Source organism: Canis lupus, chromosome 10, assembly GCF_011100685.1.
Source record: "Canis lupus familiaris isolate Mischka breed German Shepherd chromosome 10, alternate assembly UU_Cfam_GSD_1.0, whole genome shotgun sequence".
NCBI classification, from domain to species: domain Eukaryota; kingdom Metazoa; phylum Chordata; class Mammalia; order Carnivora; family Canidae; genus Canis; species Canis lupus.
In genome coordinates, this window is record NC_049231.1 from 62554534 (window position 1) to 62567392 (window position 12859).

Here is a 12859-nt window from a genome sequence, read left to right on the forward strand (position 1 = left end):
TCCACTCTAGATTTGGCCATCGACCCAGTCAATGGACCTTTGATTATAAACTCTTACAGCTTCTCAAAGTCTGCGAAGAAACCTGGCACATCTCTTGAGTTCACTTCTTCCCCTCAACATCACGTTGCTTCTCCCAGCCATATGTCCTGATGTCGTAAGAGCACATCAAACCAGATTTTTCTTAGGTATTTTTCTGATTTGTAGGTGAACGTGAGTAAAAAGAAAGGAGATGGGGATATACTGAAGGATCTTATGAAAACTGCAGGTACCTCCAAGGTCAGGGAGGCCCTTGGAGATTACCTGAAGGCACTTAAGACGGGTAAAGAAGGCAACCCTTGTGAACCAGAGGGTCCCTTTTCTATTTACCCAAGTTATGCTCTGTACTGTGGTCTGGATTCCTAGGTTAGGGTGATGTCTGTAAGGCTTTGGAAATACCTCTCTGTGCTGCAGGATAAACTGTAGTCTGGAGGTTGAGAGTCACAAGTAGGACCGTAATTAGTGATGATTGGTACCATACACCTCACAAACTAAATTTTGCCTATGGAATTGCTAAGAGTTTTCTGGAATGATAGTTTTATTCAGTTTGTCTAATTTACTTGTTCAAGGTCTATCTTCTGGAGTGTAAGCTCTAAAGGGGCAAAGAAGGTGTGTGTCTTGTTCACTGCTGTATCTCCAGCTTCTGGCACAATGCTGGGCATATAGTAGGTGCTTATGAATAAATCCTTGTTGAGAGAATGAATGAAAGGCTTTACAGACACAGTTGAAATTTACCTAGATCATACCCTGCATGGAAGTAAGGTTATTCTCTTCTTTCCTAAATTAGAGAAGTCACCTGCCAGGCAAAATGACCAGTGGGGCCCATATGTTTGCACCTCATCCTTGGACTCGGTTACTGGAGTATCTAGGTAGCTGGCCCACAGGCTTGAACACTGTGAGGCCAAGCTTTGTGAGGTGGTGGTGAAGCAATTAAGGGTCTGGTTTTGACAGTAGGTGAAGGTCATAAAGCTAGTAGTAGTTTTATAAAATTGAGCTTTTTGGAAAAATTTTTTTGAAAATATCACTCTTTTACCAAGAACTAAATAAAAGTGAGGCATTTGAAAAGACAGGCATTGGTTGCTGTGGAACTCATGTTCATAATTAGCATCTGTAAAAAGATGATATGGTCTTGAAATTCTCAATGGTATAGAAATTCTTTACAAGTATCAGTTCTCTTACTGTATGCTGTTTTGGACTTTCTGCCTTACTGTTGGTGCTGAAGGGGAAAAAGGTTTTTTTGTTTTTTAAAATCAAAATCACTTCTTGTAGGTTTCTTTATTTACAATGGGAATGATTTTACCAACGAAACCTATGGCAACCCAGGACTCAACAGTTAAAAGGAAACTGAGGGAGAATACCTTGCAGGTATGACCTCTAGGGCAAGTATGTAGGGAGGGCAAAGAAAGTGCTTAATGAGGATGCTCCCAGGCTCTAAATGATGGGGAACCGTAAAGGCTAGTGAGGAGGGCAGGGTCATGCATCTTTACATCTCCTGCCATTTTTAGGGGAAATGATGAAATGAGACTTTCATCCTTGATGGAAACAGGCCTTCTTGTGGGATAAGTATTGAATTTAGTTCAGGACAGTGTCCTAAGGCTGGGTTCTTTGGTTGGCAACAGATTATACAACCAGGTGACTTTGAGGTTCACCTACAATAGAAAAAAACCTCTCCAGACTTTTGGGTTGGGAGGTTTTAGATCCAATCCTTGGCATCTGGTGGTGGCAGTGGTGGTGGGGGTAATTGACACCCTTTGGGCTTACATGCTGTTGTCCTTTATATGCTTATTTTTGTGCCCTCTGGGCCATTATGTCCAAGTAGGAGTTGGGGTATTAAGCTGTGGCCTGCGAGTGGAACAAAGCTGAAGGGCTCACAGGAACAATGAGCGGTGTTTCACAGTAACCAGGATGGGTGGTGCTAAAAGGCTTTTCGTGCTATTTCCATGTGTCTCGAAGGGGTGTGTGGAATTTGGGGACATTTTGGTGTTTTATTAAGAGGGGAAGACAGAATTTTAAAATCTCTGTAGCTGTAACTCTGGGCATGCTAGTTAGTTATCTTTTTTTTTTTTTTTTTTTTTTTTTAGCTAGTTATCCTTTGGAACCTCTTCTTGAGATTCAGGCTTCACCTCCAGTGGGGTGGGTGTAAGGATCCAGGGATCCAGGATCCACTATGGCAATGCACATGACAGAACTGTTTGACACAACTATAGAGCAACTGTACAACATCTTCACCACAAAAGATGTAAGTAACTTCTCAAGCTAGGATCTTCAGTGCTGACATGAAGAGAAAATGTGCCACTAAGAACTAGGGCTGGTTTTTAGTTTCCCATATGGCCGCCATCTTACAATTTAATTGAAGGGATCTAGAATGGTAGTGATAGAAGTCTTTAACTCCTAAAAAATTTAAGAGGGTAAAAGATGGGCACTTGAGGGAAATATATCCACATTTAGGGGACCCATTACTGAGTTTTCTCCTGCTGAAAGAGAGGGAGAGAAAGCTTGTAAGTAAAGGCTTCAGATTCAGGATTAAAAAACACAAAACCCAAATCACAGAAATTAATATTTTGCATTTAGGTTAAAAAGGTTTAAGACAGGCTGGACTAACATGTCTGCTGTTTGTTTTGCTTGTTTAGTTGGTGCAACAATTTTCTATATCTCCTGCGGTATTAGAAGCTGAGAAGGGGGGGAAATTCCAAATATTTGATGGGAACATCACTGGTGAATATATAGAATCGGTAAGTAATCTTTAGGGTTAAAGTAAGCTGGGACTGACTCTTCTGTTAATACTGCTTTATTTTTATCTTTTTATTTAAATAATTTCTACATACTCAGTGTGGGTCTTGAATTCATGACCTCAAGAGCAAGAGTCCCATGCTCTTCCAACTGAGCCAGCCAGGCACCCAAATATTGCTTTTTAAAAATCCATGCTCTTTTTATCTTGCTTTCGGTTTTTATCTGGGCTCACGGAAACTTGAGAATTTTATAAAATTGGTTATAGTAAAAAGTTATATATACTTGGTTGTAGAAAAAAACATGTTACACCTACTAAGTAAATGATAAAGATGAAGACTTATTTGGACAGTAATTATGTTAATGCTTATGGTTCATAATTAATTCTCAGGTCTTGCTCTGTAAAAGTTTCACATTTCTGCCACTAAATCACTATGATCCACGTTGCCCAGTGTTGGTTGCCTCACCCCTTGACATCAGTGACACTAGTAACCAAAATAGAGCTGGACTTCTGTCCTTGATATTGCTGCTGTTGAGGACCTTGTGGCACCCATGAACCATCGGTTCTCACTGGTGCTGCCGAACACCCTGGAAGATGGGTCTGTACTGTTGTTCATTCAGTACCTTTAGTACGTGGGTTTTAACGACAGGATTTCTTGTATTGTTGGGAGTTTTAAAAGCTGTCTTAAGGGAATTTCCCCTTTGTTTTTAGTTGACAAATAAAAATATTGTCATGAAATGGAGATGTGGGAACTGCCAGAAGGTATGTTATTAGTATTCTGTTACTAGAGTCTACACTCAAGCTTGCCCCTGTGCCCCACCCCCCTGAACACTATCCAACAGTTGCACTGAATTTTGTGCCTACTGCAGGGCAAACTGAATTGCAATTAGACTGTAAAGGAGTTCCTGTCTGTAAAGAAGAGAGCATGAAATTCTGTTGGCAGAAGCACCATTTTCAAGAAATAAAAGGTTTACTGCAGCTGACCACCTTTTATAAGGGTATTACTTTTTGTAAGCAGGAAAAGTATCAAGTTTACTTCCTCACTATTTCTCTTTTTAAAAAAGAAAAAACACAATTTATATTGGATGAAATCCATGAACTTACACAGAATTCGAAGCACTGATTGACTCTTTACTACGACTAGACTCTCATTGGGTTAAAAGGTAGCAAGCAACCTGGAAATTCATTATTAATCTTACCTCCCACAGATGCTTCTCTGGGAAGAGATTGAGCCTCTGGGTACAGATAGTTGAAGTTTCCGACTATAGTTGAGCTGTAGTTTTAGTTCAGGAAGACAAAATAAATGGCACGTTGATACTATTCCTTTATTTTACTTCAGGGTTTTTAGGGTCTGTAGCTCTTAGGTTGCAAAGCAGCAGCATGTTGAAGTGAGGTGCATCAGGCCTTCTCATGAGGCTGCTCCCTGCAGCAGTTCCACACTTTGGGCGGAGGCCTGAAAGGCTATGGGGGAAGTTATTTTTTGGGCCATGACTCCTGCTAAGGAAATAGAATATAATGGAGAAGTACCTCCCTCCCATTCAGTTTTCTCATTACTTTCATCTGAGAAGACTAAAGCAATGTTAAATGTAAACAAGTGAAAAGTCATCACAATCCATTTAATTAAGTGCACAGAATAGCAATCAGTCATGTCAATAAAAATAAAACAATTATTTTTACATCAAGTGTGCTTTATTTCCTCCACAGGTATTCTGTTAAATAAAGCACCATTTATATACTGCCAGGCCACAGCTAAAGAGGATTCTTTACAGAATCAAATTTCTTGTGGTTGTTCCGTATACAAGTAAACTTAATTTCGATAATAAGAACCACAGCGATCGGAGGCGATCTGCCTCTATTATAAGGTACAAAACTGGCACAGAGGACACCATATTATACACAGTAAAAATGCTGTAAGTTTAAATTACATTGTACAGGGCCAGGGAGCCCTGTTCCTCCCAGACAGCCGTGTTAGATGAAAGCCACTACAGTGAACTCTTAATTACATAAAACATACCCCTTATCTGATTGCCCTTTAGGAAGTATACTGAAGATGCAAATGTTTCCATCTGGAGTTCGGCCTGACCAAGAGTTAAGCCTATGAATCTATCTTGCCATTCAAGCAGAGAGCACGGGACAAACTGAAGCACAAAAACAGAAATAAGCAAAACTTATACAAACAGCATTGGGGGGAGAGGGGACCTTAAAAGTAGACATGCTACATCTAATGTCAAGAAGCAGCTTGGTTTCCTTTGCCAGATATCCTCGTGACCACATGGATCGTAGATTCAATGGTCCTACACAGAGTATCTAGAATGTCATGTTGCTGCATGTGACTAAAGAGTCCTCTGGAATGGCCACAACTGAGTGATAAAGCAGCCTCGGGGTCCTGGGAGGGCAAAGCTTGACCATCACAGCTTCTCAAGTCAGCTAAGTCAGAGAGAACTGCAGAGATAGAAGTAGAAGGGAATTCAGATTCTTCCTCAGCTAAGTTAGACTCCTTGGAACAGTGGAGGTCCTTAAATTCTTTACAGTCTTCAAATCTACCATCACTGGACTGTTCTTCTGCATGCTGTGACCTGATATTTGACATGTCTTCTGAAAACGAAGATGGAACTTCCATTCGATATTCTTTAACAGAACTATTTTCAGGGGAAGGAAGATCTTGTTCAGTTCCTGGATCAATAATTGAGGAGTCTCTTGTCTCATTGTCTGAAGTGCTAGTTGGGGTTAGGACCTCCCTGGTTTCTGTTTTCATGTCGCTGATACAACTGTCTACGGTGTGTTCCTCGTCACTGCTAACACGCCTTCTTTTAACAGGAGTTGCCCCTTCATCATCTGTGAAAATGAACATCATTCTCTGAAAGGAGTCATTAAGATCACACTGGGGGTTTTGTTTTTAGCACTTCTATGTAGGAGACCCAACCGAACAGACAGCTATTGTAAAGCCAGTTATATGGAGTGCATTCTTCCCCTCTCCCACCCTAAAGGTAATATTAGTCCAGAAAGCTAACCTTTAGTTTTTCTTTCTTTGGCTTCTTGCTCTTGGAGTGAGTTTCTCTGCTGCAGACAAGTCCTACATTTGCTTAAAAGCTCTTGCAGAGTTGGAATTAGAGCTGGGTTTAATTGCTTGGGAGTGTGAACTGACAGGAGCAAAGCAAGTGCCCGCAGATCCTATAAAAGCCAGACAGGAACATTTCAAGTACTAAAGCTAATATTTTGACACCGCTGTTTTGTGTTTTAACACACCTCTACTTTTCTAGGAATCCGTTCTGGCATTTTTAGGGAATGCTAAAACTAGAAAGCCAGCATTAGGATATTACTATATTTTATGGGTTCTAAGTCATTAATACCAATATTTTATCTGTCATGCCACTAATTAGGTCAAGTAAGTGTTCTGAAAAGGCAAAAAAAAAAAAAAAAAAAAAAAAAAAGGTAGAATTTAGATAGAGATTTAAAAAATAAGCCTTGAATTATCCCTGAGAAATTAAGGCCTCCAATCTGGAGATCACAGTTGCTCAATATGATTTCTGGTACGTATCCAATAGTAAAGTCTTTCTTACTCAGCTATGTAATCTGTTCTAGCATCTAAGCAACATTTTGTTATCTGGGAGGCCACTGTTGGACAGGTGCTAGCATTCCAGGATCGTATGACCTGGCAATCATGGGTATCTATATAATGCAACTAATTCCCTAAATTTTAACTAAAGCCAAATTTAGAGTTGACTTAAGGAAAGCCCTGAAGTGCAGGACTTCCACAGTTCTTAACCCCTTTTATTTATTTATTTAAGATTTCATTTTTAAGCATTTCTGCACCAAGGGGGTGGGGGCTGAAACAACCCCAAGATCAACAGTCACATGCTCCTCCAACTGAGCCAGCCAGGCACCCCAATTCTTACCCCATTTAAAGAAGCACTTGCTTTGGAAATTTCAACTCTGTTGGTGAAATCAGATTGCAGGTTCTGATACTGATTTATCAAGTTTGTAATTAGGGTGCTGATCAGATTGGCACAGTTTGCTTCAGAGAACACTTGACCTTGAACCTGGGGGAAAATTTTTTTTAAAAAAAATCTCCAAAAGACTAAAATAATGAAAACACAACCATTAACTGGTTGGAATAACACAGTAAGTTTCCAAAAGCAGGACATACCTTTAGAAGAAAATGTGTCATGAATGTGTAGACAATGTTGTTGTTTAGAAAAGTTCTTTCATCCATTAGGATACATTTTATATATTCTGCAAAAACAGGATCTTCACACAAAAGCTTGATGCAATTTTTTGACATAGCAGACTACAGTGGGGAAGAAGAAGTACTGATGGTTGAGCACTGAAATAACTGCAAGGCTTACACATTGCTTATGATGAACATCCAAAGTCATTTTACAACCTATGAGAAGCCACTTTTAACTCTACTAATCTTTCAGTCAAGTAACTGTCCTCCCAGTAAACTAAATCATCTGCACTTGGACTCTACAGGTTGAGTGTAAAAGGAAGAGACTTGTAACAGGTTTGAGGGGCAAAACGAAAAAATACATTTCGAAAGAAATTCAACTTTATTGATCTAGCATTAAGAGAGGGAACAAGGACTGGACAAATAAGACTAGCCAAACAGGATAAAAATGTTTTCAGGGGACCAAATTAATGAATAATTAATAGGTAACCAAACTACGTAGAGGAAAAGACAAATTCTAAGAATTAAATTTATTCCCTAAGAGGAGTTAAAACGTTAAGAAATATAATTTGTTAAGTATCCTTTTCCCCCCATGAATACTGCCAAGGTAAAAAAGCAAATCTCAATTACCTCACAAAGATAATTAGTGGGTCCCCAATATATGGAAAGTTTACTAAAATTTGGTTTTCCTGTTTTTAAATGGTCATGGCTCTTAAACACAAGTAGTATGTCTTTAAGTAGATATACTCCCTAGATTATATGTATTTTAGTAATAGATAATTTGTATGGAAGACAAAATGGACTATTTAAGAAAATAGGACAAACTTTAAATATGTACAGGTATATACTTAAAATATCTTATTGGAGTAAAGCAACTTGGTAAGTACACTCAAGTTCATCTAAGAAATCAGGAGTCTAACAGGACCAGGACCCAGCTCTTCAGATCCTTGGTGTCATGAAAATCTGCCTCATTCTACCAGCCAGAGCCTCCGCCTGCTGCCTGTGTTTCTTGATGGCTGCTGCTACCACGCTGGCAGGGTTTTAGGAGCTTTAAGAGAGTTTGGTGGTGTTTTAAAGGAAGTTTTTGGAGATACGGAATTCTGTGGAAAACAAGCCAATAACGGGAAGAGTAAAATGCTGGAGTAGATAAAACAACAGGGAAGCAATAGTGGCACAGTACAGAAAACCAAAAAAAGCAACTACCCAAATCAAGAAGAAGGAGAAGAACAGTAGTAGGGGCAGAGGGGGAAAATGCAGAGACCTGCTCCAATTTATGAAACTGACCACGTAGCTAAAAGAAAAAAAAATAAATCTACCAGCAAGTCATTTTCTCAAAGTCCGCAATATACTAAAAGCCCGGTGATCAATTTAAACTAACCTTTCAAAGAGTCCTATTGTAGAAAACAAAATATTTCTTTAGAGGCTAGAGAAGACTCCATTTCTATACTTGAGGAACCCACAGTTTGTAAGGAGGAGACAGAGAAACAACTATCATAGCACCACTTGACACACATTCACGAGGAGAATAAACAGCATTACAGCCCAGGCAGGAGGCTGCACCAGAGGCATACAGTGTTTCAATGTTTCAGATGCTGTAATTTGGGTAAAGTTTAAGCCAAAGTAAACAAATATCTCTTCCTCTGGGGATGGGCAGCTGCAACCAGGCAGGGAACCAATAGCTTGCTTTTTTTTCCCCCCCTGAGTCTAAAAGTGAGGATCTTTTATGCATGATCCAAGCAATGAGCCAAATCTTAGGACCAATTAGGTTTCTCCCCACATCCCTGCCATTCTCCCCAACCCCTGCCCCAATTAAACAAGCATTATTGAGGTGCCCACTTTATTTTAAAGAGTTGGCTCTTAGATACTTAAGATAGGTAGGATACAGTATTTCCTGTTCTCAATGAGACTGCAGGTAAAAGTAAGTGATCAGACTCTTGAACACCTCTCCAAAGTAACAAGGAAGAGGTAAAGAAGACTGCTACAATGGTTTCTGCTAGTTTTAAGAAGGATGGAGGGGAGCAAGAGATGGGGCAGGTGAGGGAGAGCAAGTGGCATATGCCTTCTTCCCGTAAATACACCTCTCTGTTTTCGATTTTTAGCACAACTGTTTACATTAACCTATAAATTACAAATTCAAATTATAAATAGCTCATTTGAAACATCCTCTGGGATACAAATCTACTAAAGTAAAAATCTCAAAATGGCAACTTGATGCCCAATACTCAATAGCTATTATTTCCATTAATCATATTTTACCTACCAAGATTCTAAAACACCAATTTCCAGCTTGTGTTCAATCCACTGTTCCTAAAATTACTGACCAAATGGTCAGATGAGATGACAGACCAAAATCATCTAAAACTCATTTTCTTTACCTGAGTCTGGCATAGCTCAGTCCAAAGTTTGGGGAACAGTGCAAGATGAAGAGGCAAACCTTCATAGGCAACTAGGACACCTAATATTTAAAAAGAAATCAGAATAGGTTATAATTATAGATTACACTACTGAGATATTCAACTCTGCAGGTACAATTCTATAGGCATCTACTCATAACTATTAGTATTTTCTACATGTTTTAGAACTATATAGAATACTTAAAGGGAAAGAATTCATTCCAATGCTTTAACCAGGGAAATATTTTAGAATGCAGTATACTTTGGCGGAATCCACTCACATTCCACACCTCATTCCCATCAGGATCTGAGGTAACTTAAACCAATTCTGCTTTTAAAGAATTAGAACTTTATCTGGGACAATTTCATAAGGGCTATTGCAAGTGGTTCCAAAGCCTTCTTGGATTAAGGTACCATTCTATGTATTAGATAATTTTCATGGACTAGCTAAGTTTGGAGAGGAAGGAGGGACAAGGTTAAAAAGAGGATGTGGAGAATAGAAAACATAGTGTTCCTTTTTCTTTTACCTTGTTTCTCCAAAGCCAGGGAAAATTACCTTTATGGTAGATTTGCATAAACACTGCTCTTGAGTCTAACAGCTTCTAGCCTTGTCTCCAAATTCTTCTGGGTGGACCATACTTAGCTGTATGTCAGTGTCCTATTTGGAACCTCTATTGTTTCAACCTTTCCTCTTCCTATTCCAAATGTCAAAGCGTATCTTTAAGAAATGTATTATTCCTCTACCCTCTGCCCTCCTACCTCTCAAAAAGCACAGAAGTTGCTATACCCACAGGTGTAAGTAAATTTCTCATTCTCCATACTACCAGTATCAGCAAAGCCAGGGAAAATTGATGATGGAGGAGAAATATAATAAAACTATTCTCCTCTAGTTAAGAAAAAATTATGAGTTAGACATGAAGTCAGCAAACTTTTTCTGTAAAGGGCCAAATAGTAAATATTTTAGTCTTTGCAGCCAAATGATCTCTGTTACAACTACTCAACTCTGCAGGGTAGTATGAAAGCAGTGAAAGACAACACCAAATGAATGGGTGTGGCTGTCTTTCGATAAAATTTAAGAATACTGAAATTTGAATCACATGTAATTTTTGTGTCACAGAATATTTAGAATAACCTAGCATTTAAAAATTTTAAACATTAAAAAATGTAAAGATCCTCCTTAGCATGCAGGTAAGCTCACTGGTTATACAAAATCAGGCAGCATGCAGACTATTACTGTTTATTGGACCAAAAATTCAAGAAAATCTTAGGACAGGAAAGTCAGATCAGTCATCCAATTTGGTCATCCAAGGATGCCAAGATTCCCTTTTGTGGTGAGCCTATTTATTTTCCTGTCAAGATTAATCCCTTTGTAGAGAGACACCCCCCCCCCCCCAAAAGAAATGATAGTCACTCTCCTTTGTCCTAACCTAATCTGGATGGGGATGGAGGCATTTACCCACCGTAAGAGCACAATACACATAAGCAAATGAGGGCATCAAAATTGTTGGGTACAGGAAAGAGTTTCCATGCTCCCTCGTCTCTGCATCATAATTATCCATAATCCATAATTATCATAGACCAAAGGTTGGCAAACTCTGGCTTGCAGGCCAAGTCTGGTTCACAACCTGTCTCTATGGCCATCTGAGCTAAAAAGGGCTTTTGTATTTTTAAAGGATTGTAAAAAGAACAGTGAAGAAGAATACGTGATGCAGACCATACATATGGCCAGCAAAGTACACCCTTTGCAGAAAGAGTCTGCCAACCTCTGAAAAGGCTCTTCTGACCTTAACCCTCTCCGGTGAAAGTATACCGTACATCACAATTTTTTCTTTAGTTTTTACTTTTTCCTCAATTATTCATCAAAGCATAATAATCTTTATTCCTATTTTCCACAACTACCAAAAAGCCAGCACTATCACAACAAACAAAACCATGGAGGATTTCTGTAATCTAAGATCACTTCCAAGTAATAATCTGATACAAGTATCTTTATTTTACAAGAGAAGAAGGAAATAAATATACACTGGCATCTACTGTGCTAGGTCTATCAGATAATTACATTTAATTTTCTCGTCAACTTTGGGAGGCATTGTTTTATCCTCCTTTCGTCTCTACTCAATGAAGAAATCAGGCTGAGAGAGATTATCTGCTCAGGTTCATCGCAAAAGCCAGCGAGCACAATGTCTATCCCAGGTATACCTTATTCTGAAGCCTATAATCTTTTCAGTCATCACTGTATTCCCAAACTTCAGCCATTCATATCACTTTCATTATTGCTTTCCTATCTATCCATCACCTGTACTGTTTACTTAATACTAATCTTTGGATTCACTAATTCTACATTATTAGCCTTAGGCAGCATAACATCTAGGAAGTCACAAATTTGGCATACTAGTTGTATATTTTTGTGACATGGTAAGAGGCATACGTATTTATAATATAAAATTATTTTCCCTGGACCATCTTCCACACTACACTCTGAAAAACACTGCCACCTACATACAGTGAGCCAAAGTTACCTCTCTCACAGTCCTATTTCCTGAGTTGCACCTCCTTTGGAAGGAGGGCATCCTTTCAGAGCAACACAGTTTCAGTTTCTTTCTAGCATTTTCACAAAGCACTGAGGATCAGGTGCATCTTGGCTCTGTGACTCAAGGTAGAGGCCAATGCCATCTTACTCCACACATTCCTCCAATACCTTCTGGGGTGTCTTTCTTACTGGGCACAAAGCACAGGGAGAGGCAATCAAGCACCACGTCCAAGCCTTGTCTCATGAAACAGGACAGGCAGGCCTAAGACATACTGGCTTCTGCCCATCTTTCTTCATCCTGTGACTTCAGACATCCTCACTGGGTTCATATTCTCTACCCCATCCACAAAGGAACTAATATACAATAAAAAAAAAAAAAAACTATTCCAAATATCTTTCCCTCATTAGTAACACTATATACTGAAGAAGCTACTAGATGCATTATTAAATCTTTTTAAAACTGTTTTTGTAGGTAAAATGGCAATTCAGATGATTGTTGTGAGGATGAAATATTTTATATGTATATTTACTAGTTCAGGTCATCTCCTATCTGAACTGTATTAGGATTGTTTGGTTTTCTATAGGAGTATTTAGACCATCCAAGCATTATCCATGAAGTGGTAGCTTCTGCCAATGGATAAAAGCCCACAAGTAATGCTCCACTACGGGACCGAATCATCAAGACATTTTAGAGCCTAAGAATTCACCTTGTTCTCACTCATACACACTAAGCAACCTTCTGCTGTTTATTTGGTTTTCCATGTAGGTTACTGGAAAAAAAAAATCTGTTGGCCCTACCCATGGAATATTCAGATCCTTGTGCCTGTTCTTCCTTGTTGTAAATTAACAGACTGGTAATCAATTGCTAAATTATAGATATATCTATTAAGTGGAATTACTTAGTATAGGCCTAGGATAAATGGATTTGCCCTTGTTAGACTGGCAGAAGTTGCCTTCTGATCTGCACTGAATGACTGGTATATTCATTCACCTTTCTAAGTCGT

The 12859-nt window shown here is 39.0% G+C and overlaps 2 protein-coding genes across 2 annotated transcripts in view; one reads left to right on the top strand and one right to left on the bottom strand.

The window, feature by feature from the left end:
• Window positions 1–1813: 1813 nt before the first annotated feature.
• Window positions 1814–3880, top strand: AHSA2P. Its single transcript, XM_038551364.1, has 4 exons — window positions 1814–1991; window positions 2118–2275; window positions 2667–2768; window positions 3476–3880. The coding sequence occupies exons 2-4, from the start codon at window positions 2204–2206 to the stop codon at window positions 3536–3538; spliced, it is 237 nt and encodes a 78-aa protein (XP_038407292.1). The 5' UTR covers window positions 1814–1991; window positions 2118–2203; the 3' UTR covers window positions 3539–3880.
• A 1111-nt stretch (window positions 3881–4991) lies between these two features.
• Window positions 4992–12859, bottom strand: part of USP34 (ubiquitin specific peptidase 34) — a 243185-nt gene continuing 235317 nt past the window's right edge. Inside the window, 5 exon segments of the mRNA XM_038551363.1 lie at window positions 4992–5599; window positions 5776–5935; window positions 6661–6804; window positions 6912–7052; window positions 9308–9387. Coding sequence (XP_038407291.1) covers window positions 4992–5599; window positions 5776–5935; window positions 6661–6804; window positions 6912–7052; window positions 9308–9387 — 1133 coding nt within the window.

Coding starts and splice junctions, on each gene's coding strand:
- AHSA2P (XM_038551364.1), top strand. CDS start 2,204: ATGGCAATGCACATGACAGAACTGTTTGACACAACTATAGAGCAACTG. Junction 2,276..2,666: donor ACATCTTCACCACAAAAGAT/GTAAGTAACTTC, acceptor TTGCTTGTTTAG/TTGGTGCAACAATTTTCTAT. Junction 2,769..3,475: donor CTGGTGAATATATAGAATCG/GTAAGTAATCTT, acceptor CTTTGTTTTTAG/TTGACAAATAAAAATATTGT.